The 27,607-nt window shown below is 51.5% G+C and overlaps 1 protein-coding gene across 5 annotated transcripts; it reads left to right on the forward strand.

The window, feature by feature from the left end:
* The first annotated feature begins 1,773 nt into the window (after positions 1-1,773).
* On the forward strand, positions 1,774-26,178 carry AIF1L (allograft inflammatory factor 1 like). Of its 5 annotated transcripts, XM_039506245.1 has the most exons (6): positions 1,805-1,994; positions 2,095-2,156; positions 12,884-12,950; positions 18,153-18,194; positions 20,263-20,425; positions 23,039-26,178. In XM_039506245.1, the coding sequence occupies exons 1-6, from the start codon at positions 1,964-1,966 to the stop codon at positions 23,124-23,126; spliced, it is 453 nt and encodes a 150-aa protein (XP_039362179.1). In that variant the 5' UTR covers positions 1,805-1,963; the 3' UTR covers positions 23,127-26,178. The 5 variants fall into 5 exon arrangements, with proteins under 5 accessions (XP_039362181.1, XP_039362179.1, XP_039362182.1 ...); XM_039506247.1 differs by lacking the exon at positions 18,153-18,194 and having other exon boundaries at positions 1,774-1,994; XM_039506248.1 differs by lacking the exons at positions 1,805-1,994; positions 2,095-2,156 and adding an exon at positions 4,169-4,287.
* The last annotated feature ends 1,429 nt before the right edge of the window (positions 26,179-27,607 follow it).

Below are 27,607 nucleotides of genomic sequence, written 5' to 3' on the forward strand. Positions count from 1 at the left end.
GGGCAGACCAGGAGAGAGAGCAAATGCTAGAATAACTGAAAGTACGTGCTGGGGGGAGGTGTGGCCCTCAGCCCCCTGTCCCTGGACTTTCAATCCAGAAGCAGGACACCTCTCCTAAGAGATTGTTTTTGGCTTCCAGCTGGTGACTCAGACTTGGCTTCTCCAGGCAGTAGCCATTCCAAGGGACTCGCCCAAACTCTTATTGTTTCACTTATTTTCTTTAATTAAAATAAACAGTATTGTTATTAATGGGGATCTGAGTGGTTATGAAAATGGGAGAGTAAAATGGGCCGGAATCCAGCATGGGGACTAACCTGCAGGTGGGTGCTGGGCAAGATCTTCCCCACCCCACTGTGTTTCCCCAGCTTTGCTGATGCACTTCAATCCTTACCACTGCACCCCCTGCGATATATCTCAGTCCCTGCCCCGCTCTCCTAGCTGTACTGATGGCCATCAAGTCTAATCTGCAGCAGTCCCTGATATCCCACTCCTGGCCCCTGCACAGCTTGACCCTTGTCTCCTCCTTTTGTTTCAGTTCTTGGTGAGTGAGGAAGCATCTTGCAATCGTGCCAAACAGTTTGTTGTTTTTTTTTGTGATATGGACACAGGACCACAAGGGAGCAGGCTGAGCTCCCCAAACTCATCTCACCAGTGACCAATCTGCTCTGGATTCCAGCACTCTGGGCCACCAGCCCCTTGTCCTCATGAGAATAATTTGTTTTCACTGGATGAAAATAAATCCGGATGAGAAGTCCCTGCATTCGGAGCTCAGGGGTTGAATCCTCTAGGGCTCAGACCCAACCACTCTGGCTGTTCTCTGGGGTCACATGTTGCGCTGGCCAAGCTATTGGTGCTCCTGTGTAACGCAGCTCTGAGCGGAGCACATGTTAACAGGGGCTTGCTGAACTGCCATGAGGAAAGTGGCTGAGTGAGCCCAGGGGCTGATGGAGAAAGAGCTGAGGGACAGGAGGCACGGCCTGGTGCTCCAGGAGCAACGTGATGCTCATCACTTCGACTTCGAGGCCAACGCAGACAATCATAGTTCGTACCAGTGGGTATTAGCTTCACTCTGGAGGCACTGGCCATGATGGAGACATTTGCCTAGTTGTGATGCTTGAATTTCACCTTGTTGCCATGCCTGGCACTGTGCTTCCAGACGTTCGATGGAATTCTTCTCCAGGTTGTGGGCACTCACCCTTAGGGAGCACCACCAACCATCACAGGGGTCTCAGACAGAAACGGGCCTGCTTTCTAATGTGCCATTGACAACAGGCTCATGGTTCCTACCGGCAGGACCACAGCATTATAGATGGTGATTTTTGGCTGTAGACAGAGTCCGTGTTCCTTCCAGATCCAGTGATGGAGGGGACCATATGCGGTGCTGGCTTTCTTGATTCATACACCCCTTTCGTGGTCAACTGTCGCTCCCTTAGTCAATGTGCAGCCAACACAGGTCAATGTGTGGCTTGGAACCTGGTGTCTTCCAAAGCCTATGGACCGGTCTGGGGGAGGCGGTGGCTGGTACCGAACCTCAGTTTTCATGCGGCTGATGGGGAGACCAACGTTATGCGCCCCTGCAGCAAAGCTGTAAGTGCTGCTTCAGCGGACACCACCAAGGCCCAACCAGCGGCCTCGACCAGTTCCTGAAAAGCAGGCGGCTGGCAGGGCTTGAGCCGCGGGCTGGCTGCAGAAACGCTCCCCTTACTAGTGCACGGGGCGGGCGCTCTGCAGGACCGAGTCCAGGGAGAGGGGCGGAGAGGGAAGGGAAGGGTTAACCCCTGCCTGGCCGGTGCATGCTTTTGCCTCTTCCAGCAGAGGGGCCGCTGAGTCACCAGGGCCCCGCTTGGTGAATGGCTGCGCTCAAGAGGGGCTGGGCGGCCCTTCCGCTCCGGGCTCCGCCAGGCAGCGGCTCGCAGCGCGTCCCGCTCCGCAGTGCAGCCCGGCCGGCCGGCGGGAGCTCAGCATGGCCGTGACCCTCAACAGCCGCTTCCAAGGTAGGCGCGCCCCGAGCCCGGCCCCTGCTGCGCCTCCGGGGCGCAGGAGCCCGCGCAGCCCGGCCCCCACCCCGCTAACGCCCCTCTCTTCCCGGCGCAGGAGGCAAAGCCTACGGGCAGCGGAGAGCGCAGCAGGAGGGGCGGCTGGAGGAGATCAACAAGGTAGGGGGCGAGCCGGCGTGAGGCGGTGGGTGCCGGCCGGGGGCTGGAGAAGCGGCGTCTCCCCCCGGGGCTGGGTGCGCGGGGGGACTCTGGGGGGACCCTGGGGGGGCTGGGGGAGCGCGGTCCCGGCCGCCTCTGCTCCTGCTCCCCCCCGGCTGGGGCCGGGGCAGGCCGCCCCGCAGCTCCACGTGGCTGGTGAGAGCCAGAAGTTCCTGCGCTTCGATTTCTGACCGACTTTTCGCGGCGGAACCTGCTTCCAGCCCAGATTTCCCACGTGTGAGCTGGAGAAAGGGGCCGGATCTTGGCTTGTGTGTGTTTTGGGGGGCACAGGTGTGTCTAGGTGCTCGCGCTACCCCATCACACCCTCTGCCAGGCAGGGCCCAGCTCTGGGGAAACTGAGGCACGGACCAATGACGTGACTTGCCAAAGTTGGGATGGGAAAGCGCGAACTCCAGTTCGGGACTCTACCCACAGGGACATTCTCCCCCACCTCAGTTATTCCTCTCGCTTTAGAAGGAGGCTCTTCAGCAGATTGTACTAGCAATTCCAATGTGCCTCTCTCCCGCCCTGAGCGCATCCAGTGAGCTGTGCTAGGTGGGGGCCCGCGTGTTAGGGGTAAGGATGGATGCTTTTGTGTTTCTCCGCTGAAAAGTTTGAAATCCCCACAAGCCCACTTTCCCCCTCCCCCGTCAGACTCTCAGCTTGAGGCAGCAATCAGACATGCACAGTCTGTTAAGGCTCTTTGTGCCAGCCAGGGTGATCACAGTTGATGGTGTTGCACCAGGCATCGGGGAGTGAAGTTCCCAGATCTGTCTCAGTCCTGCTCTTCCCTCCTCCCCCCCCCCAACCTTTCCAAGGGTGTCACTAAAGCCCTCCAGCTCCTAAACTGGGCTGCAAGCAAGACCCCTGCCTGTGCCCAGTGGAGAGAGCTGTCTGCAGACCCTGCCTGGGTGTCAATTTGCCCCAGGCCCTGCAGGGGCCCCCACGAGAATATAGTATTCTATAGTATTGCAACTTTTTAATGGAAGGGGGCCCCCGAAATTGCTTTGCTCCAGGCCCCCTGAATCCTCTGGGCAGCCCTGAGTGTACATGGCAGCTGATCGCTTGGCTTGTGCCCTGTTTTGTCTCACTTGTGGAGCAGATTGAAATGGTTAGGAGCCAGTTAAAGCTGAATCCTTGAGGCTGAAGCCCAAAAGCGGTGAGAAGTCGGCGTGCACTAAGGGTCTGTCTAGAGAGCTGGGAGGGGAAGACGAAGGCGTTTGCAGGAAAAGGAGGCTGGGGGGGGGGAAGAGAATCCATCTGAGGGGGCTGGATGGAGATCAGAGTTGGAGTGTTGGCTGGCAGGAGGGGGTCTATGGAGGGGCAGTGTTTGAGGTGGGGTGTGTGGAAAGACTGGAGTCTCTGTGAGGCCAGGCCCTAGTTAATCTTAATTCTAACTGGGTTCTTCATGTAACTGCCTCCTGTCTGGTGTCTGGCTTGCTTCCCCCGGCCCCAATGGGAACAGACCTGCTGACCTACTGTCATGGCTCCAGGGACCCAGTCCTGCCCAGCGAGTAGAGCCCCAATCCCCACGCCCGAGCTGGCTCTGGGACCCTGGTATTAGAGAGCCCTGGTAGTGAGTGAGCTGCCCAGCTGTCCTTCCGAGCGCTTCCGTTCCATTTCCCAGCTCACGTAGGGGATCTTCAGAGACCACGAAACTCCCAGACAGGTGAAGGAGGGTGTCTCCCCAGGCTGCCGTAGAGCGGGATGGGGAGGTGTCCATCTGAAGTGTAGAGGGCCCCACAAAAGAGAGCTGCCCCTTTGAGCCTCCCAGAGCCCTGGGTGTGTTCTGCAGGCTGGGCAAGGTTCATACATCATGGGACCGACTGGCAGGATGGTGGGAATGCGCAGCCAGGCCTGTCCTCACTCTTGGCTCTTGGGTTGATAGATTAAATCCTGGTCCCTTCCCAGCAGCTTCCCACTCCTGGCCTAGTTTCATAGCTCGGGTCTGAGGTTATGTTTGAATAATCCAACCGGACTGAACAGGACCCTAGCAGAGGGGCCCGTGCAGGCAAAACAAGTGTAAACACCCCTCTTCCCCACAGACCTCAGTGCTGCGGTGACTTCAACAGGGCCTGCAGCAAACCCTGAGGTATGTAGTCATGCTTCCCCGGCAGGTCACACCCATAAACCACTGCGGTGCTGGGCAGGGAGTGTGGCTGGCGTGAGAAGAGGGCAGGGGTGTGGCAGCAAGGAAGTAATGGAGCTGGCTTGAGCCTGGGGTGGAGATTGGTCTGGTGTGGGGTGGAAATGGGTGGCTGGGGCAGGATAGCAAGGTGAGGCATGAGGAATCTGTATTACAGCCACTAGCCATGAGTCTAGCGTTGTGTCCCTTGTGCCCTGTGGTCCCTGAGCAGGGGGTGCTGAGGCAGAGGGACACCTTCAGGAGGCGGATCTCAGAGAGCTGAGAGCTCAGACGTGTCTTGCAGAGGTGCATTCAGCGGGAGGGATGGGGTGGAGGTGCCTTTTTCTCCTTCAATGGGCTCCCTGCACCCTCGTCTGGCCTGGTCTAACCTGTGCTGGGCACATGGCTGGTGCCAGGCAGGCACTTTATGAAATAGGCCCCATTGGGCCCTGCCCTGGAACTTAGCCCTGTTACCTCTGCTGTGCCCCTGCCTTCTACCAGCTCCAGAGAGCGGCAGGCCCCCAGCACAGGGGTCACGTGCTGCTCACCGCTGCCCGGTGGAGGCAGCCAGAATGAAGGGGCTGAGATGAATGAAGCTGCCTGGGGCTGAGATCTTATCGCATCTTTGCAAGCTGAACCCCTACAAAGCTGGCTGGCGTTTGGCTGGGAGCTCGAGTGGGGGGCAGAGTTCTAGTGGGGTGATTGAAACTATTCCTTCCGTGGCACTGGGCAGCCCAGCGTGGCACTGGGCAGTGCTGCGCTGCCTGTGGGGAGGGATGGGAAACGCAGCTCCCACCAGCCGGAGCAGGCAGCGTTCATGGCCCTGGGGTTCTGCACAGCTAATGGCCCTTGGAGGAGCCCTTCTACTGCAGCAGAGCCAGTGGAGGTGAGGGCAGGAGACTGCAGCGCAGCAAAGCTACCCAGGGGCTGTCTCCCGACAGCAATCCCTTAGCTAGGGGGCTCTTCCCCTTCCTCACTGCAGCGTGAGGACTGGAATCGAGTGTTGGGGTAAGGGCTGGACCTGTGCCAGGGACCGTTGTGTGCCAGTGGATGCTTTGTGGCCAGCTGCCATAACGGTCCCTGCAGGAACGCGCCCTAGGAAGAATAGGAGCTATTGTTCTCGGGAAGGGCTTTCAACTTTCACCCCAGCCTGTACCGAGCTGTTCTGATTTCCTCTCCCAGGCGTGCAGAGTTTCTGCCTCTTGTGAATGTTGACTTGGGTCTTTTCTCCACTCTCTGTGTAGCCAGTGGGTGAGCTCGGTGCTGGGGCCATTGGACGTCCTGCAGACCTTGGCAGGGGTCTGGAGGGAGGAACAGCAAATCAAGGATTAGAGGGTGCAAGGGACCATTAGGGTAAATGCCCTGGGTACAAGGGCTGGATGAGGTCCCTTTTCCTGATGCAATACAGAGGAGGCTGCTGGGCTGGAGGGGGAAACCTTCTCCTGTCCCAGAGAGTAGGTTACAAGATGGGTCCATCCCCCTGCCTGTGCCATGGACAGTAAGTGCCTGACTCTCTCAGGGGTGGTGTTGCATGGAGGAAGAGGAGTTGGGATGGTAAGTGCTGGTAATAGGAGGCTGGCTGGGTTAATTCCGGGTGGCTTTGGCACTTTACCGGACTTCCTGCTGCTCCACCTGTCAGGAGGCCCATAAGGAGTGGGCTGGAGGCTAGGAAGAGAAGAGGGTGTGAGGTGAAGGGCTGTGTCCATGAAGGGTCTCAAAGGCTGTGGGGGTGTGTAATGGATTCTGAGATGGACAAAAACCAGTGAAACTTCAGGGAGGAGGGTGACAACATCTGGAGCTCATCCAGGCCAGCACCTTCAATCTGAGCCTCTCAAAGCACTTGAAAAGGCTGATGAACCTTCCCAACCCCCATGGGGATGGGGCAGCATCAGCTCCCTGTTACAGGTGGAGAAACTGAGGCGCAGAGGGGAAGTGACTTGCCCAAGGTCACAGCAAGCCAGTGGCATAACCTGGAGTAGAACTGAGGTGCCCCAATCCCAATCTCTTGCCCTCACTATGTGCCAATGTATTGCACTTAGTGGGTTTCTCTTCTGGGTATGGATGAGAGCAGCCAGGATCTCTTGGACTGACTGAGCCCTGTAGAGTTGGGACTTATGGAGACCACAGACGGCGGGGAGGCTCCAGGCACCAGCACACCAACCGTGTGCTGTGCCGGTTGCTGTTAGGGCGGCAGTCAGGCTGCGTTCAGCAGCATGCCTGCGGGAGGTCATTGCTGCTGAAACCGCGGGACTGGCGGACCTGCCACAGGCTTGCTGCCGAAAGCCGCCTGACTGCCGTGCTTGGGGCTGCAAAATACATAGAGCCGCCCCTGATCACAGAGGGGGGAATTGGAGAGGATTTGAACCAGTGGTTTGAACCGGCTGGGAGAGGTGGAGACTAGAGAATTTGGGGTCAGTTCTAGCACTGCCTGATATCCAGGGGCAACTGAGATTTGGGACTAAGAAGACTGAGGAAAGAGCTACATTCTGCTCTCTAACCTCCCACATCTGTAGGGTTATTGCAGCTGGAAGTGCAAAGGGCCAGGAGACTCTGACACTGTTCCTGTACCAACACCGTCCTTTCAAGGGAAGGGGCCCTGAATTCACTGACTTGGGGGGGATGGATTACAACGGGCTCAATAGCCCCACTTGCATCTTGTGGCAGGAACAAAACTGTCCATATTTCTGCCGCACAGGGGGATGGTCCAAGCCTGGGCCTGTGCAGGGGAGGTGGTCTTGCCCTTTGAGCTGTGGCAGTTTCAGCCCATTGCACTGAGTGGGAACGTTCTTATGACTTGTGCCACCCTCATTCTGCGGCAGGAGTCTCCTTGTAGGGAGCTCTGGGTGTCAGAAAGGCAACAAGCTTGGATTTCCTTGGAGAGCTACTTGTTAATGCCCTTGCTGGCTTCTCCCTCCCCACTGTAACACCTTTCTTGGGCCTGAGGGTTAGGGATGCATGTCCTGTGCGCACAACTGCTGCATGAAACAGCCTGCAGATACTGAGGGGTTAATGGGCTGGAACAGCTGGGGGCAGTAAATCCTGCTCTGCTCTTCTTGACCAGCCCCTGTGCTTCCTCTCTTCACTGTGGGGGGCGGGGGGGGGAGTTGTTTTTTGCCTTTTTAAAAATCTGATCAGCTGTGCAACTGCAGAGATTTGAACCTCTCCAAAACCTCCCAACTGTAACATAGCTGGCATACCAGGCTGTGCAGATGGCATGGTGGGGTCACCCTTGAGAGCCAGCCGGGACCGTATATGGAAAAGGAGAAACTTTCTCAGACTTTCTGAGGGGACTTTCCAGCCTGCAAAATCCCCAGGGCTGCAAACAAGCTCAATTAAGCAGGATAGAGATCTGTTAGGAGCACCTATCCTGACTCCCTAGCAGGCTTGGGGAGAACAGTCAGGGATACCACCTGGGAAGCGAACAGCTGGTCCCCTCTGGACTGTGCTCTCCCTGGCTGGCAGAAGCTGAAATGCTGCACTTAGCACTCTCCTGACCCCTGTGTGGATAAGGATCTCTGGCAGGAAGCCACTCCCCACTGCTGCCTCCTGACTGCCAAAGGGCATTGAAGACTTATTTCCAATGCATTTTTCCCTCTCTTAGGGGACTGGTTTGGGGACTTTGATCTGCAGGTGCCTGGTCTAATCAGTACAGATCAGCAGCAACCCCAACGTTACCCTTCTCCAATAGCTTTGGCCAAGGAATGGTCTCTATCAGTTTTCCAGGAACAAGGTGCTCGCATCACAAAAATGCCCCAGTTAAGGTTCCCGCTTCAAGGGGCAGTCTCAGCAGAGCCTAAGGATTCAATGGAGACAGGCCCGGTGATGAGCACTATACAAACGCTATAAAGGCTGTAGGTAGGTTGGCCTGTCCCTCACGAGGGGTATGTCTACACTGCAGTTGGAGGTGTGATTGCAGCATGCGTAGGTTTGATTTCACGTAGGTACCAGTAGCAGTGAAGCCATGGGTGGCTAGCTCTTGGGGAAGTCCATGCTGCCAAGTACGCACCCTGGGTCCTGGGCAGGCTTGTGCAGTGCATGCTGCGGTGGCTTTACTGCTCTTGGTTCCTGAACTAGCTAGCTCGGGTACCTCTCCACGTGCTGCAGTCCTACCTCCATACCCTGAAAGGTCCAGGTGTGTTAGTGGGGCGGGGCTGAGGAGGTCTGTGCTCTTGCTACCCCAGTTGTATTGCAGATAGAGAGGGCTTGTGCATCCAAGTCCATAGGCCTCAAGAAGATGACCTCTAGCCAAGAGTAACTCCATCTAATCTGGGCACTCGTGTCTCACTTGTGCAGTTCTGCTTAGTAATAAGGATGCTAGATAGGCAACTATGCCCCTAAAAGCTGGAGCCCCGGCAGAGGGATCTGGGAGCAACCTTAACGGCTAGAGCAGAGCCCGAGTCGCCAGAGCCTGGGGGTGGAATTCTTCTGTGATATTGTTAATGCCTGTTGTTCTTATCGCAGTGGCAACAAACAGGAATTGTATACAGTGTTGAGGGTGGAATGTTTCCATTTGAAATGTCTTCCTTGTTGCTTTGCACATTCCAGACCAGGCCCTTGAGGGTTGCTGGGCTGTGACTGTCGTCCCCGGACGATGAAATGCATTTCCCGCCCCCCACGACTTCTTGTACCAAGAGAACTGGCTGCTGACCTCAAGATGGCTGAATACCTGCTGGGTCAGTGCCACCTGCTCTTGTGTGTCACATGACTGGAGCATCTGGGCACCTGCCCTGGCAAATTGTAGTTGTCCTAGGGCAGCAGGAGTTGGTATCCTCCCATCCTAAATGCCTTTCCTTTCTCACCACCCCTCCATTCTGGGAGAAAAATATACCCACTGCTCTGCTCAGCATGGTCCAGCAGGTAAGTCGTGGGACTGGGAGTCAGGCCCTGGTTCCGTACTGGCTTTTCCACTCCCACCTCTTGTGACGTTAGACAGGTGACTTCTGCAGAGATTGTTTATACCCATAATAACCCTCCCTCCCAACACAGGTTCACTCTGCAGCCTGTGAGTCTGTCACCATGTCCCATGAGCTCTACGTAGGGTGGGCCAGATGGCGCCTGGGGATAGCGTGCTGCTGGGGTTCTGATGAGATACGAAACCAAGGGCATGACCACTCAGGGGAGCTGCGATAGACACGAGACTCTCTCTGCAAATAGAATGCTAACCCCAGTGACCTGGCTGAATTCCACCTTGAGTAATGGCATTCTGCCACCCAGAACTCCCCTTGCACTTTCAGATGGGTTCCAGGGCTGAACGTCGTGTTGAACTGGAGGGTGATACTCTTAGCTGGATCATTTTTTCTATTTAAGTATGGCTCAAAGGGAACCAGACTGGCTTACGTGGGTGAGGGGAAGGATCTGGGTGTGTTGCTTAGACCAGCTGTTTAAATTCTCGAGGTGCTGTGCTGTAGTGGTAACTGATGCTAATGCAACACTAGGTTGTATCAGGCAGTGTATGTTACACAAGCCTAAGGATACTGTGCTGTTGCCACCTTTAGAGCAGTGTTCAGATCTGGTCACTCTAAAGAAAGGTCAGGTTAAGTTGCAGAGAGCACTTGGGAGCAGGGGGGGTGGTAAATGGAACAGGTGGGCCTGTGCATGAGGAGAACCTGATGAGAGTGGGGCTAACTAGTGGTGAGAGAGTGATCCAGCGGTAACACGACTGAAATATTTAGTGAGGGGCTTTTACACAGCAGAGCTGCTTGATCTGTCTGAGGTTGCTTGAGAGACCAGAGCTAAGGGACATCATTCTGTTCTGTGCTGGTTCTTACACTGTGCTCATCACCATAAAATCTGAGCCCCTTTGAGAGGTATATTAAGCAATAGCTAACTAATTAGCAAGAGTTGAGAGGACCCTATTCAAGATGGGGCTATTTAGCAGAATGCAGATTTGGATCCTGACTTCACCACTCTGTACCTCAGTTTCCCAGTCCCTAGTGTGCTGATCCAGGCCCATCTCTGTGCTATAAGTAAGAATGCCGGGAGGTGTTTGTACAGAGCAGGGATGGGATGGGCTCTGAGAGGGAGGAGGCCATTATGGTAGGATTTTTTTTTAAAATGACTGCAATTGAATCATGTGGATGGGCTCTTGGTCAGTTCTGTGCTGGGGAGGAGCCAGCAGTGCATTTTGGGTTTTTCCCAGTTTGATCCAGGGACCTCTCGGTGCCAGCTGGCAGAGGGCACAGGAGTGCATAGAGTTTTACAGGTATCTGCTGGGTTGGATATGTTCATAATAATTCACTAAAGGGTGGAATGTGAAGTCTCTGTTGAAAGCCTCCGGTCACCTTAATCACAGTGAAAAGTGTGTACGGGTAATATTGAAGGAATTAGGTTTCTATGCTGAGAATTATGTTCTTAAGGCAGGTGATCAGGAGGGGACAAACTTCTACCATTCGTACGGCAGGGGGTAACGTGTCCGGTCACCTGTGTGTTGTATGTCTTATAATGGAGGCTGGTTTGCATCCTGAGCCAGATCTTCGAGAGGAAATTTGGAGAAAGAAATAGACAGCAGGAGGGGGCCCTGCTTACATGTAAACCCAATGGGTTGTTGGGTTATAATGGGCCAGAGAGGTAGGTAGACTCTGGATATTTCCTTGGGAGAGGAGTAAGCTGATAGCATGAGTTGTCTCACAAATGGAAGATCACAGCCAAACCTGGCTGTAAAACGCTGAGAGGACTTGGGCTGAGATTTGCTCTAGAAGACATGACAGTAACGAGTGCAGTAAGTCTAGGTTGTCAAATGTATGTTCTGATTTTTGTTTTATATGCAGTTGTCCATTTCCAGTATTTCTACTTGGTATCCCTTGAACCTCTGTACTTTGTTAAATAGACTTTTACTGGATTTCACTATAAACCAAGTGCTGTGTGTTAAGCAGAGCAATGATCAGGTATAACAAGGAAGCTGGGGTGCACTGTTTCTTTGGAAGCAGTGAATCTGCGAATCCTGGGACTGTGCAGTGGATCAGAGACTGACAGCTCTGGGAGTCGCTCCGGGGTTGGAGTGTGCCTATTGCTAACCTGTCGAGAGACAGCGGAGCTTGCAGAGGCCTAGAGGGCAGTGCTTGTGTTGCTTGTGGCCGGTGCAGCTGTGGAGCTGACCTCCAGCAGGTGGTAGCAAGGTGCCTCTCAGCCCTGGGTATCCCTGGGAAGCGTCACATCCCACCCATCCACGCTGGCCACTGCTTTGGGTGTGGCTGACTGTTGTTTTCTCTCTTCTGAAACAGGTGTCAAATGTACTTAAAGCCCTAAAATCTCCAGACTAGAGATGGCTTAGTCAGCACCTGGTGGTCCCAGAGCTGTAGACTGAGACTTTCTGAGCCACCTCGGGGGTCCAGGTGCCTGGTTCCTATTTTGTTAGCAATAAAGGATGTGTCAGGCAAGGTTGTAGGAAAGAACATGCAAGTTTCCGTTAATGTTAGTGATGACTGGGCATCCCAATACCTTAAGGTCAGGGGCTGCTTCTGCCACACTCATTCTTGGCTACGCAGTATGTGTCTGCAACGCATGCATGGAGTGTGCAGCAGCCTCAGCCCACTGCCCCTCAATCCCTTGGAGGGTCCTTGCCCCATACAAGCAAAAAATAAACAGCAGCTGTGAATGATTGCTGCAGAGAAGAATGCTGAGCACGGACCAAGTGACTAAATTCCTGGACGTTGGGTGGACGTGGGAGGCTGGAAATGAAGAGGAAGACCATGCAGTTTGCAGCTGCAGGGAGTATATTGCCAACAGAGGTTTGCTGGAGGGGCACAGTGGTGGGGCTTGCTGTCCAGATCCTGCTCTGTGCTGGAGCTCCAGGCTCTTCACCTTGCAGTGCTAAGGCACTTTAATAATAAAGCCATGAGATGATGGCAATGGAGACTGGAGACATCTGCAGGTGGGTGAGCCGCTCCTCCAGCACTTAGGGGAACCTGTTTCCTGCCTCAGCGCATCAGAGGCAGTAGCTGTGTCTCGCTTTGGATGTAAAAGGTCCTCCTAACTCAGTATCCAATGTGCACCACATCCTCTTCAGTGAATCCAAGAGCCTCAAAGCGCTGAGAGCACTGTGCTGGCTCTAAAGAACCAAAAGCCATTGGTGTGCATAGTGTGTATGCATAGACCTCAGGAGAGGGAGGTGAGGGGGTTGGAGTATCTCATCTGCTACCCCAGACTCTATATGGCTATATCAGGAACACTGTTATAGTGTCCACCTTTGGCCAGAACTAAAGGGAATTCCCCCGGCATTGCCGCTAGAAAAGCTGTGGAGTTGCTGGTGCAATGAAGGTGTTGTCATTAAGAAATCTCTAGGCACTGCGATTCCCTCTTGGTTCCCTAGGATCTCCATCCAGCCCAACCCCTTCTCCTAGTCCAGTCCGTATGGGGTGGGGGAAGGAATTGACCCATTTGAGATCTCTCCTGGCACTGATACTGCTCAGCTTTGTAAACAGCATCTGTTTTTGAGTTTTGGCAGTTAATTCCCTTCTTGGGTGTATATATAGTCAAACACACACCCCATCTTAGACTTTCCCTGGGAGGTTTGAGGAGCTTTGCCTCGTGTTTTTAACCTTTGGGACTTTTTTGCCCCTATTAGGAATTTCTCTGTGACCCCAAGTTCAGTGATGAAGAAGATCTGGAGGAGAAGCTTGCGGTGTTCAAAGGTGAGACTCAGCTGCCGCTCTCTGTCTCCTTTCACTTGTACACTGTGTGCCAAGGGTAACCTTTTCCCAGGAGCTGGGACCAGCCAGACAGGAGAACTAACTGCCAGAAGAGATACGAGTGACTAAACTGAGATCACAGCCTCCTCATGTTTCAGACTAAGCACTAACCTTCACTGTGACTTCGTTTTCCCACAATGAGTCTTCACACACACACACCCTCAAATGGTTCCTCCACAGGCACCTCCCACACAACTGTGGCAAAACAGTGACTCCTCTAAGGGCAGCTCTGCGCTCAAACACGTGTTCCTGTTTTCCAGCAACGGCACAGCTGCCATGCTATCAATGGCTGTGGCATTGCTTGAAAATAAGTACAGAATCTTCCAGTGCAGGCAAGGTCTGTCTTTCTCCTTCCTTTCTCACCCTGTATTTCAATAGATCCTAGGTGGTACTGAGCTAATACAGTGACTGTAGCCATATAAGCACCTAGATTGATTCTACAAGTGAGTAGAAGCCTCAGCTACAAAGTTGGGCTCCAAACTTCCTCAAAATTGGGGGAATCTTGGGATCCCTGTTTGGGCCGCTTGTCCGTATGGTCTTTCCTATCGCAATGTAGATCGCCATCCAGCCAACCCGTTCCCTCCCAAACCCCTTCTCCTAGTCCAGTCCATATTGATGGAGTTCAGAGATGTGCCCCTATCTTCATTTTCCACCTAAAACTCTTGTGTTTCTAGATCCGGAACGTTGGCTGCTCTGGGGTTTTGGTTCAGTCCTAAAATGGTGTTTTGTTTCTTTTTGAGGGGGGGAGGAGGGCAGCACAAAGCATGGCTCTGCACGTGGGGCTGTCTGGGTGCGGGGTTTGGGCCTGTTATGGGCGGGGCAAGTCCCAAGCTGAGCTGTCTTAGCTGCCTCTGTTTCTCAGCAGGCAGTTAGGGGATGTCTGTGTTGCAGCTGGGAGGGAGATTCCCAGCGTGGGTAGACAGACTCATTCCAGCTCCATTCGAGCTAGCACACCAAAAATAGCAGCATATCCGGTGGCTCGGGCTAGGCACCAGGCTCCAAGGCCGCCTGATCCCCTGGATCCGAGCTCCGGTGGCTAACCTGAGCCGCTGCCCATGCCGAGCAGAGCTAGTCCCAGTCTGGCTCCCCGCACTGGGAATCGCACCTTCCAGCTGCAGTGTAGACAAACCCTTAAAGACCCTGCCCTCCCCCCCCCTCCTGGGGAGCCCTGGGAAAACATGCCCTCTGTGCCGTGCGCCCCTTGGTTGTCTGTCCTCTAGCACGGCTCCACAGCAAATAAGGGCTCATCAATGGGCCCCGGGGCAGCTGCCTAACCTGCTTCCATTCCAGGCATTGGCTGCTTTTGGCTTTGATGTCAGTCCTAGAGGGTGCTGGCTGGTGCCTTTCCCAGCGGAGAGTGAGGGAACTGGATATCTCCAGTTCCCCCATGTTCTCTCTCCCCACCACCTGCCTCTCCTCCCATTTTTGCTGAAACCCTGAATTATTTTCCCTCTGAATTGGGCTTTCTTCAAACATTGTGACTGTGGGTCGCAGCCGCAGAGCTCCCTGTAACAGGAGCCCTCGGCATCTCCTCCCCCTGCCTCGTGTATTTGTCTCCATGGCCTGTTCTGTGAGAGTCCCGCTCCCCGCCGCCAACACCTCCTCCAGCTTCTCCCAACAATCAGCCCATTGTGCGTCCCCCCTCGCCCAGCTGAGCCAGAGAGTCTCGGGAGCCCCTGTGCAGAATTGGTGTTTGTGTGAATGCACTGGGGTTAGCAGGGCAGGATTTCACCCCATTGAATCGCGGCAGCATGAGATGAAAGGGAAACGTGAACGTGTAGGCTCAGGCTCGGAGTGCCGTTGTATAAAGCCTTCTCTGTTCTCTGCGCTGCCTGTCAAACTTTCTCAGAGGAATAGAGAAAATAACACACACACTGCACACAGCAGACACACAGTGCGGGACACGGTTGAGATTCATATGCTGGGATGACCGACCCCAGTGCTTGGGCCTGGCCAAGTAACTCCGAGCCACAAAGGAGGGTGCTCCAAGTAGAGAATTAAACCTGCCTCTCATCCCAAGAGCTGCCGTCCTATTCCCTTGCTGCTCTCTGTTCCTCTGGCCCACATGCCAGTCACAAGCTATTCCCTCTACAAGCCCATTTGCTGCAGCCCAGGATGAAAGGTGGCTTGTTGATAAGACATTTGTCAAGGTGGAAATTCCCTCCTGCACTCGGTCCTTTGCTGCTCAGCCGGAGAGGCAGTTCTAGCATCATGTCCTGGCCTGGACTCGGTTAGGCCTCTCGCCCTGAGCTGAGCCACAGGGCAATGTAAACAGAGGCAGCTATTTACCTGTTGCTGGTAGAACAAGGACATGGCACCATGAGCAATTAAACTGCAATTTGCCTGTAGAACAGGGAAATACTGTGATTGAGCTGGGACTTTCCTGTGCTGCTATAAATGACCTTGCTTAATGTTACAAACATAAGGTGGAGAAGAGAGGGAATTTCTTAATATAGTGCCCACCACCGTGGTCTCAAGGCATTGCTTAGAGCTAAGGGGCAGAGGAATGTAGCTTTGTCCATGTAGGAGCGTCGTACTGAACCTGTTACTGTAAAGGACAAGAATACTCTGAAATAACGAGGAGTCCGGTGGCACCTTAAAGACTAACAGATTTATTTGGGCATAAGCTTTTGTGAGTAAAAAGCCACTTCTTCAGAGGCCTGGAGTGAAAATTACAGATGCAGGCATAAATATACTGATGCATGAAGAGAAGGGAGTTACCTTACAAGTCTTTTGTGGATACAGACTAACCTAGCTAGCCCTCTAATACTCTGAAATGATGCTGATTAATAATGAGCAGTATCCAGCACTCGGCCAGGGGTTTTGCTGGCATGAGGACACAATAACACAGCCTTTTCCCACTAGGAATAACGCACCGCATAATGGGAATGTTCATGGAACTAACTACATGGTAGCAACACAAATGGTATCGGACATAGGCTGTTTTTCATAATAGAAAGTTATTGTAACGAATTTGTAGCCCTCTTATTCTTCAGTTATTCCCGTGCTGCACACTGTAGCAACTTGGAATTTCAAGTTGCGAGCAGCAACAGAACCTTCTGATCCAAAACAGACGCCTACCACTTGAGCTCAAGGAGAATCTCCTTTTAGAGGTTAGCAGTATAGGGCTATGGACATACAGATGAGTCCTGATTCTAGCCGCTAGAAGACAATGGTGCATATACACAATAGCCAGCTCATTATAGCAAGTGCCAAACAGTGGGTTTCAGTGAAAGGCCTTTTCTGAAAAGTAAATACGCAGTTCTCTGTGCAGTAAGCCATCCCAAGCTGTACACTGTCTTGACTCGCCTGATGCTTTAGGTGTGTTAAAGGATGCAATTTCTCCCCTCGCTGGCTTTCCAGCCATCCCTGCCTATTGTGCCTTAGTGTTTAAATCCCGATTGAAGGCTGTCATTCAACCATCCAGTGACTAATTAGCTGACAGCTTGGGGCTGAATCAAAGAATTTGTGGCCCAATACATCTACCCTGCACTGATCTTCCAGGAAACAGGATTATTTACCATCTGTTGTTGTCCATCTATCCTAGAAACCAGATCAGCCATGTAAAATACAGCAAGGCTCCGTGTCACAGGAGATACAGGCCTGCTGCAGTGTGGAAAATACACAGTTCATCCTAGCATGCAGTCACTAATGAGTGGTACGTGTTGCCCAGATGCATGGCATGCATGGAGTTCCCATTAGCATTAATGAGCCCTATGCATTCACCCAAGGGGGACCCTGTCACAGTTCTGAATAGGGGGCTGTGGCACTAATTGGCACCTCTAAACTGGCGTTTGGCCTAATTGGTTCTTAGTCCATCAAAAAGGCTTTTGTATCTTCAACGCCCCTTTATGTGACCTGAGGTTCAGGTTCAATTGCAAAACCCCTTGCCCAGTTCTCGCTCATGTCGTATACGATGTCTCACGTGGATTGGCAAATTCTGAAAGACGTGTCTCTGCTGGTAATAGATGTGATGCCTCAAAGTTTTAAAAAATAATGTACTCTTTGAAAATCTATTCAGTCCACGTTGTGTAATGGTTGCTAAGGGCTGATCTCTCTCTGGTGATGGTGCCGCCTTTAAGTGGTAGGGCTAAGAATTTCTTGAAGAAAGAGCACTATCCAGTAAGAGCCACTGTGCCTTGAAGAGGTGATGAATTCATGACATGGGCAGGCCGGCCTGCCTGGCTCTCTTGTCTCCCTCTGAATCCCATGGACAGGTTACCCCACCCAGTGGAGCAGTGCCCCTTCCAAGTTACCGTTCATCAAGAAATCAGACCTAAGCAATTGGGGAAAACCCATCCCTTTACCTGTGCAATACTGTATTGATCTAAATCTCTCCTTCATTCCACAATGTCCTCATCCGTATCTCGTTACCTTGGTCTGCCACTGGACACTGCTTTGTACCACGTCTCTTTCTTTGGCTTCCCTGTAGGAAAGGAACCGCAACTGGAGTCATTACTGAGCTTTACAGCCCAGGCTGGGCACTAAACCCAAGAGCTTGGGCATTTGTGTCCCTTTGTGACCGCCCCATGGTGGTATTAGGCACATCACTCTTTGTATTCCAGTAGCACTTGGAGGCCTCGCAGCTGAGATCAAGGCCCCATTGTGCTAGGTGCTGCACATACACAGTCAGACACATTCCCTGCCCTGAAGACTTTACAGACTGACTAGACAGAGGGTTCTCAGGTGGGAGGGGAGACACAGGCACAGAGAAAAATAACTTTCCTAAGGTCCTATAACAGATCACTGCAGAACCAGGACTAGAAGTCAGGTCTCCTGACTCCCAGCTCTGTGCTGTATCCACTCGGCCTCACTATCTTGCTTCCTTCCCTACCCACACGGAATAGTACGACCGTTGGGCATTTTGGGGTGTGGGGTTTTTTTTGGCCTTCCTCTGAAAGGCTTCGTCGTTGCCAGCTTCTGAGGAGTCAGATGGTGCCAGACTAGCTGGGCAAATGATCCATTCCAGTATAACCCCCCTGTGTGCTTCATTGCATCCTCTTGGTGATCTAGCCCCTGTGCCCATCCGTGGAGCAGTGCCACTCGGGGCTGTCCTCTGCCTCAGCTGGGATATGGAAGGAGCTGCCCTGAGATCCTGCTGAAGCTGCTCCGATTTGCTAACTCCCTTCTGTGTGTCTCTTCCAGAGAAATACATGGAGTTTGACCTGAATAACCAAGGCGAGATTGGTGAGTGACCCCTGGAGGAACACATCTTGTTGCTGGGCCAGAAGGAGAGTGGTCTGTTGGGGGAGACACTGGGACTGCAAAGCATAAAGCCAGTGTTGCTACTTCTCTCTCAAACTCTATCTGCAGGTGCTGATAAAGAGTCCGAGGGCTGCTCCCCCAAATCTCTAGCCTGGTCCTATGGAACCTTTACTCTGTCGCTTGGCTTCTGAGAGACTGACGCTGTCCTCATATGTCCAGGTCTTTCTCTTTCTCTCTGGGTCTCTCCTTGCCTGCTTCAAGCATTAGACCTCTCTCTGCTCTTTGTCCCAAGCTCCCCTCTTTCTCCTGGATCTCTGCTCAGCCCTCTTGCTTCTCTTTCTGTTCTGGGCTCTTCTTTCCTCGTGGGTCTCAGTAAGTATCAGGAAGAGCCAGGGATTCCTAGACAGGGTTTTGTGCTTGGGTGAGCCTGCAGCCTCAAGGCTTTGCTTGGTTTGTGGTTGAAACCAGGCAAAGCCCCTAGGTTTCCACCCAAAACCAAAGCTCGCCTGTCCTGGCCCACCTCCCGACTCTCTTTAGCGGGAGAAGGGGCTGTCCCCCAGACCTCTGTAAGGAGAGGTCTAGGCTCTGGAGCTGGCTCAGTTTTCTGTTTGCACCGCCTGAGATCTCCCGGCTTAGGGTTTTTTAAGGAAGGCTTTTCTCACACCTGGTATTGGTGCTATCTTGCTCTTTCCCAAGGACAGGACCTGGCACCTGAAAAGAGATCAGGCCAAGCCACAGTGTCCAGATCCAGACTTCTGCGATGTTCAGGATTCGGGCCCCGGGTTTTGCCTTGGGGCCCATCCCTGCTTCTAACTTCCCCAAAGCACAGTGTATTCACTGGGTCTGCCTTGTGAGTTCCCTGCGAGCCACAGCCGCCTCCACCTCCTCTAGCTGATCCAGTGTCCCCGGTGGGTGGGGAGGGAGAAGGAGACCTGGCTCCTAACCCTGGTGCTGGTTAGGAGGAGGAAAGGAGCCTGCAGCTCATTGTTCAAGTGAGAACAATCTGAAGGAAATTGCCTCAGACTCTGCCTGAGGGTGGGGTTTTAGCACCACTTCCAAGGGGCCTGTTTTGGTTCTGGCTTGGTTTCTTTAATATTGGTGCTTCTCTCTCTCCCTCCCCCTCTTTCCCTCCCCTCCCCAGCTTTTCTCCTACACTTCAGGAGAGTTGGAATCCAGAGACCCTCATCTCTACTCACAATAGGGTGGGGATGGGGAAACAGGCACACATGCCATGATTAGCCCAGATCACACAGAGTCAGTGGCAGAGTTAGGATTAGAAGTGAGGGGTTTGATCCCACGCTGTGCTTCAAATGGCTGCACCTCAAAAGTCAAAACCCAGGGGGAGGGGCTGCAAAGGTGGCTTTATACCACCTTAGCCCTGTGCTGCTCCACGGCCACTGGCCCCAGCATAAGTCAGAGCAGCCCTTAGGTGTCTAACTTCCTCCCACCTTGGCACAACCTCTATGCTCAGGTTTATGATGGGGGCCAGCTTATGTTTTCCCTCAGGATAATCTCTAGCCAGTTATGGTCCCTGTACGCTTCCAGAGCAATGTTGTGGGGCCGGGGCAGGAGAGAGAGAGAATGGTAGATTCTAACAGGAGGCTGAATTCACTAGTACTTGAGGCACACAGGTATAATAGTATGGATACCACCAATACTTGTTTGCTAACTAAATGAACTTAGACATCACCCAAAGGAAAAATATCTGTAATTCTTGGTTTCTGTGGTACCTTTCTGCTGCTGACTGTCGGCCTTGACTTTTACAGGAACAGCATGGGGCTGCAAGGGATCGCTCCTGCATATTTTTTATTTTATACTTTGGAAACGTGAGGTAAAGTGGCCATGGTCAGCTTAGGTTTTGCTGGAGGGTTTGTTTTGGATCTCGAAGTTGCCCATTGAGCATGCTCAGCTTGTAATTGAAGGGGTGAGGAGGACTGAGTCGTTAATGTAAATGCCCTGTATCCCAAAGGCTTATTAGTCATGTTCAGCGCTGCACTGTCTCCCGCTGCCACCATTCCTGGCATTGGCGCTCTGGCTCTTCCTCTTGCAGATCTAATGTCTGTCAAAAGGATGATGGAGAAACTGGGGGCTCCGAAGACACACTTAGAGCTGAAGAAGATGATCTCTGAAGTGACTGGAGGGGTTAGCGAAACCATCTCTTACCAGGACTTCGTCAACGTGATGCTTGGCAAGCGCTCTGCTGTCCTTAAATTGTGAGTGTCGGAGGGAGTCACTGTGGGGGGAGTCAGAGTCCAGCCAGGGTGAGGGCTGAGCCTGAGGAGGGGGTCACGTAGTGTGGGGAGGGGGCTGAAGTTGTGGTGGCTCCAGGCCCTGTTTGCTTTCAATCTACCTTCCAGAGCTAGACAATGTGGCCAGGTCCAGGGGTAGGGCTATCCTAGGTCTGTCACCACCTCATGCTGCCAGGAATGCACTACAGAGGTGCCTGGTGTATTGGGAAGAGGCTTCCTCCTGCATTGACATGGCAGGGTTGAAGCAGCTCCCAAGCGCACAGGGCACAATACCCTGGAGTACTCGGCCATTTGCATGGTTGAGCATATGGCCCGTCTCACAGCCCACCTAGGTGGTGCGCCACACAGTCACAATACATCTGTCACGGGGTGCTAGCTTGATCTAGCTAGCTTGGGTGCTGATAGAAACGAAGCCACGGCACCACGTGCCTCAGCACGGGCTTCCCAAGCCTGCCTGGAACCCTGGGTCATTACTCCCGGGGCTACCCCCTTACTGTAGCCTGTGCTGCCATAATTCACTGCACTGGTAGCCAAGCTAGCTAGATCGCGTCTACGTGAGCTGTAGTCACGCTCTGTGATTGCAGGACAGACATAGCCTTGTACCCAGACTGAGGGTGACTCGCATGCTGTGGCTTGGTGTGTGTCCACACAGGTGCTCCCCAGAGACCACCCAGGTCCTTTCACACTCATGCCCCAGTACAACCCTAGACTGTGGTAGTGGGGAAAGGCTAGTGTAGCATTAGGTCCTTTTGTCTCTCTCCCACCTGAGTCTGTCTGGGTTTGCAGGACAGTAGGTTCCCTCTTGCTGTCCTACCTGAAAGGTGTCTGCACTGAACTGGGAATTCAGCGACAGTGCAGAGAAGCTGGGAGGCTCCTGTCATTTGCCTCTTTGTACAGAATCCCCCTTTCCATCTCCTCACATCCATTCCAGAGTCACCCCTGCTGGGTGCCAAGGTTTTCCTTGTTCCCTTGGCATCGGAGTGGGTGGAGGAGGCACGTTTGAAGCAGTACATATGGGGGAGGGGAGGTACTTCTACTGTGGTATGAGCCACTGGTGTAAGCTTCTCATAGCCTTTTGTGCCTTCCTGACAAGGGCGGTGAAAGCTCTGCTGTTGTAACAAATGGCTTCTGGGCACCAGCTTGGCTGCTCCTTGCAATGGGGTGGAGTCTACGGGCTCCTTCCCCACCCTCCTAAAGCCTCTCTGCCTTTCCTGGCCACCAACCATGCTAGCACTGCTTTTGTGCTTACCCAAGATGGATAGACGGGGTCCTCTCTCCTCTGTGCCCCTCGTCCGTTTCTGAAGGATACCTCCAGTGCGACTAGCTCTCCAAAGTGGATGTTAAGGGAATCATTTTGTTCCCCACACCAGCAGAACTATTGCCACTAATCTGCTGTGTATTTATGGTAGTGAAAATCTTTACCACTCCTCTCCCCTTAACTGCCCTTGGTTAGCACGTTAGTGAAGGATGTTTCTGGGGTTTTCTCTCCCAGCGATGGATTTGTTCCTGGTAGTTCCATGACTCCTACTACAAATGCTCATGAGTGTTCCCTTGGCAACCTTCTTCCCCTGCTGAAGCCTGTTTGACACTCTCCATCCTCTGCCCCAATATGACTAGTTTTAGATAGACAGGTCCCTTCTCAGCAGACACCCAAACAAGCATCCTATTGTCCTCAGGCCAGGGTTGAGTTTCTGCTCCAATTGTAAATGCGACATTCCAGTTCCAGCAAAAGCCACCAAACCAAGGAAGCAGCTGGCAACAGCTAAGTGGCTACAATTCTTAGGGAGGAAAAAAGCAGTGACAGTTAAAAAGCATTCTGGATTCTCTTTCCAATTACTACCCCACCCAATCGGCTGTCACTCCTTGTCCAGCACACAGTCGCTGTGGATTGCGTGTTGTTGCTTCTGAATGTGCATGCAGTGTAGTTATGCTGACCAACGCACATGTCTGTAGGCATAGTGTATTAGAAGCAGTGGTCTGCCATGTGTTCTCAATCAACTTCAAGTGGCTGCCTGAAGTGAACATACGAATCCCTTGCGCACTCAGATGAGAACCAAATAGGCGACTTTGCAAGTGGCATTCAAGGCACAACTTTTATGGCTACTTCAAAGATGAGAGATCTTGTACTGTGTTGGCAATACTGCCCCCTACTGGCTACAGAGTAGTGGTGGCCATAGGGAAATAGCACACCCATATTTTTGCAGTTTAGAGTGGACAAATAAAAACATAAGCAAGTTACTGTTCTGCACATCTATAAGGCCTAACATCTGGGGATCTCTGAGCACTTTGCTGGCATGTATTGAGCCTCACAACACTCCCGTGCAATGCAGAACATCTCTGTTTCACTGATAGGGAAATGGATACGTGGAAGGGTGAAGACTGCCCAAAGTATGTCAGGGGCAGAGCTAGAAATAAAACCCAGGAATCCTGACAGACAGTTTTTCAGTCCAACTATCAGATTTTCTAATGTAGTAGCAAGACCTTGTTGTTTTCCAGCAGATGTTGTCGATCCTGGTGATGGGTTAAACTTGCACCTGTTTTCTTAATTCATGCTTCTGACTGTTTGTTTTTTTCCAGAGTCATGCTGTTTGAAGGAAAAGCCAATGAAAACATCCCAAAACCTTCTGGCCCGCCTCCAGAGAGAGATATTGCCAGTCTTCCCTGAAGGCAATAGGCTGAGAGCCAAATCTATCAGCACTATGGTGGTCTGTAAGGAGGGTTACCTGTTTTGTTACTTTTACATTGGTCAGTCTTAGTAATAGAAACTAATCTGCCTTAGAAGAGGAATGACAAGGGAAGCCCAGGGACCCCCAGTCCACAGGTAGCTGTCTCTTTGCTGCATCTCCTAGCCAGTTTCATCTGTAGCAAAAGTGTAAACATGAAACCAAAAATAACTGCAACCCCACCTGTGGTTCTCAGGTGAGAAATTGCTGATTGTTCTCTGTGGTTTCTAGCATGGATCTCTCTGCTAGAAAGGGCTGCCTCCTTTTGAACAGGTGGATCCTGAGCCACAGTGAATCAAATGCTGAATCTGCATTCGGCACAGAGCATCCTCCCGTCACTCCCATGGGAAATTGGCATGTTCTTAACATGGCCTTGTTGCCAGTCGCCACCTTGCTATCTGCGTTCCCTGTGGCTGCTGTTTAGTACTGCCATGCCACAGGTAGTAAAGTGCCTTCTCCGCTCTATCCTACACCTCACAGCTTCTGACTAGTTCCTTTCCCACTGAACCTGAACAGCAATTGTCCAGCCAAATGCAAGTAAATCTTTCACCGTTGTGGCCTGCTGTCCTAGACTAGGATGGGAAGGTGGATGTACATTTGAGACTGGCTGGCTGGCTAGGTCCTTGCCCAGGCAGGTGAAAACAGCCCTTTGGGATCATAGTGGGGGGATGCTAGTCATTTGGGAGAAGGGCAGGTAACTGCTGAGGCTTGGAGGCCTGGAGCCTGACACTGAAGAAGGAATCTTGGACCCCTTCCACATACTCCTACATCCCATTGAACAGTAGGTCCCAGTATCTGCTCCTCTGATTTATCCCAGCATTGTTGGGTCTGAGCCTAGTGCTTGCTGTTAAATTTCCCCAGAACACCTGTGACACTCGTCCCTGTCCCAGTTCTGTTGCCTTTTCACAAGCCAAAGTGAACCCCAGTTACAGATTGATACCTCTCCACCTGTCCTGGCTGAGGAAAAGCTCCACTCAGCCCTCCTGCACCATGTGGCATCCTCTATTTTCATGGAGCCTGTTGGTTTGTGAATGATGCAGAACCTCCCTGTTTTACTGCTGAGATTTGACCTCATGCCCTGTGAAGCTCATGGCAGGGTTTGAGGAGACATTATGGTGTTGGGCTGGATATTTACATCTTACTGTTCTAGAAGTTGCTATGGTAGGTTAAGAGGAGAGGTGAGGGAGCCCTGTAAAACTCTGTTAGCTCTCCTTATTTGCATAAGAGCCACTGCTGCAATACAATAAATACCCAGTGCTGCGTCTTTTGGAGCTTTAAGTCAATACTCTAAGGATCACTTTTTTTAAGGTAAAGAACTGGCCTTACTGAACGCATGCTAATTGGCTATCCCAGTAGAACTAATTCAGACTTGGGAAAACATCCAGTTCCAGGATGCACTGGATCTGGTGCCAAACTGGAATGGCTCTTTGGGACTCTGTTTCCTTTCGTTGTTGATCAGGAGAGTGGAAGAGATTTTGCTGGAGTTAGTTACATCTTGCATGTTTCTTCCTGAACTAGGGTGCAAATCCATAAGAGTCTGGACCTGTTAAAGCCTCTGGGTGAGATCCTGGCCCTACTGAAATCAATGGGAATTTTGCTCTTGACTTTCTAATGAGGCCCAGATTTCCCACTCCGTCTTGCAGTTCTAAGGCAGGCTAAATTCTCACTGACATCCTTCAGTATTTTGCCTGCCCAAGGTGTAAGATTAAGCCCTAAGTGTACTTCTCAAGCTGTCTGCAGGAACATGTGGATTCTTTAGTAGTTACCATATAAGCAAACAAGTGACTTAAAGAATTCCTGCATAGCTGTAACTTAAAGGAGCTCATACCAGCAATGAGACTAAAAATAGGCAGGAATTGCCCTCCCGATCACAATCACTGGCCTCCAACCAGAAGACAACAAAAAACTTCCATCTGTGACTATGGTGCAGGACAGAGAGCAAGCGCCCTGGAGGGTCCCTCTTTGACCAAGGGGAATAAGCCCTTACAACTGTGATCTCCTTTTTAGAAATTAGAGAAACTATTCTGTTAAGTCATTTGTGGTAGAAGCTGTTGATCCATTGTCTGCTTATATTTATATAGTTAAAATGTAAACTTCATAATATATTGGGTTTGTTTTCCTTGTAATGTGAATAAGTGGCTGGCTTCTGAAGCTTGCAGCTTCCCTATTCTCCAGGGACCGATCCGTTCAATTGCCTAGAATAAATCCTGTTTTAAGAGCTAGTTCAACTGGCTGTATCTTGCACCTGAAATGTTGGAGGTGGTGGGAGAACAAGCCCAGCTTTTTTGCCTTCGAATTTCACAGAAAAGGCCTGTGATGTTCTGAACCTGTAGGTGAAGGAAACGGGACTCCAGTCTGAGTCCTTAAACGGGCCCAGAAAGAATTGTGAATGTGTCTGTTTGTCCATATTGATGCTCTCAAAACCTCCCAGATTAGACCTTTCTCCTGCAAACATACTCCTTTCTATGTGTTTGAATTTATTCTCATGCAGTCAGTTGACTACTCTGCGATTAAAATTGAGCACATGACATTTTTTTTTATGGGAACAGGGATCTTGTGTCTCACTTTTGGGGGCAGGGAAAGACTCCCCTGCATACCAGAACTTAGATCTAGCAGGACTGTGCTCTGGACATCGAAGTGTTCATTGCAGTGTACTCTGTATTTACAATGCTTGGAACCCAGTTGTTTGCCGCTGGGGTTTCATTGCTTATCATGTTTCTTCCCTCCCCCTCCGGCTTTTTTTTCCTTTGTCCTTGCCAGCTTTTAACTTTGTGGTGTTTTTTTAAATCATGGCTTAAATAAAAACAGATATCCAATTTATTGTTTGGAATTCTAACTCATCTTACTGTGCCTGCCAAAGGCTGCCCTTTTTAAAAAATGTCTTTGCTATTCTTGTTTGTCTGAGAACTCAAAACTGCAATGGAGAGAGACATTGTAGATAAGGGCAGCACAGCTCTACTTGTACAGACCGAAAATAAATCTTCTGAAACTCTGTGAAGTATCAGTGTATTTAATGTTGCTACTCCGGAGCCTTGTCTAAACTCAAGTTGTTCCTGATAAACTAAAACTTTGTTTTTAAATCAATTTAGTTAAAAGGGTGCAAATCCCTGAATAGGCACTTAAGTTACATTAGTATAAGATGGGTGCAAACCATTTAAGTCAGTAACTGATCAAATGTTTCAATGTTTGAGTTAAACAGTGCAAGGGAAGTTTTTTAAATCAAACATTCATGAAATACTTCTCAGGCTGCCTCCTGGCTGCTTGCTTGCTTCAGGGTCACCGTTTGACATGCACACCTGTCTGGCAGGAGCAGCAAGACTCTTCTGACAGATCTTCTCCACCCTCGCTTTTACAATGGATTGTCTAAACCATCTGGGTCTCCAAAGATAATCATCCAAGCAGGGACCAAGCTTCATGGTTCCAGGAGGTGGCAGTTGGATTTCCTTTCCATCATCATGGAAGGCTGTGTGATGCTCTTTTGCCCCAGCATAGTCAGATGCAGGGATGAGGCCTTGCCAGCAGCCTCTCTAAAGAATGTCTATGCCTCGCTGGGGCCAATGCAAGTTAAGAAAGTATTGTTCATTTTAAAAAGGTGGAAGGTTTACACTTGGAAGACCTTGTGACATTCTTACATGCTTCAGATAATACAGTATTACATTTATTCCTTGCATAAAGCTGTGGAGTTGTGACTAGAACCTTTGTCCTTCAGCTCCCCCTGCCCAAACTAAGGTTTTACCACTTGATCTAGAGAGAAAATGTTTTAAGTGGTAGTAGTTGAAGGTGTTTTGTATGCTCTAAAATGCCCATTAGAGTGATATAAACACATGCCCTTGTACTACCTTACAACTGCTCCTGAACACTCTAAACTGCTTTTCCAGTTCCCCTCAGCAAAACAAGGGAACCAAGTATAGATAAAATCTCCTTGATATGTTGTTCTAGTGTTGGGTGACAGTAAAAGATGTGTTTCGCGATTTGGAGTGTAATAAGGTTCATCTGTGCTCAGGGAGGAATTCTCTCACATCACGGTGTGAACAGTAGGTGGCTGGAGGCTAAACTATTTATTTTTTCTAGTTAGATGCTTGGGTGTAGGAGGATGTAACTCCACTGAAGGCAACGCTAATGGGATTGTATTTGCTTCTGACTGTGGTGAAATTGGCCTCAGCTGTGGAAAAAGGAGCCTAAGCTCTTTTCCAGAGATCTAATGGCAGGTGTCTCCTATAGGTGGGCTGTCTAATGAGATTGCATGAGTAAATGCTATTGTTTGCCCTTCATTTGCTGTTGGTGTGTGTATGCCTCTATCTAGTCCAGAGGTGGGCAAACTGCGGCCTGCAGGCCACATCTGGTCTGTGGGACCATCCTGCCTGGCCACTGAGCTCCCGGCCAGGGAGGCTAGCCCCTGGCCCCTCCCCTGCTGTCCCTCTCC

Source organism: Mauremys reevesii, linkage group 19 (assembly GCF_016161935.1).
Source record: "Mauremys reevesii isolate NIE-2019 linkage group 19, ASM1616193v1, whole genome shotgun sequence".
NCBI lineage: Eukaryota > Metazoa > Chordata > Testudines > Geoemydidae > Mauremys > Mauremys reevesii.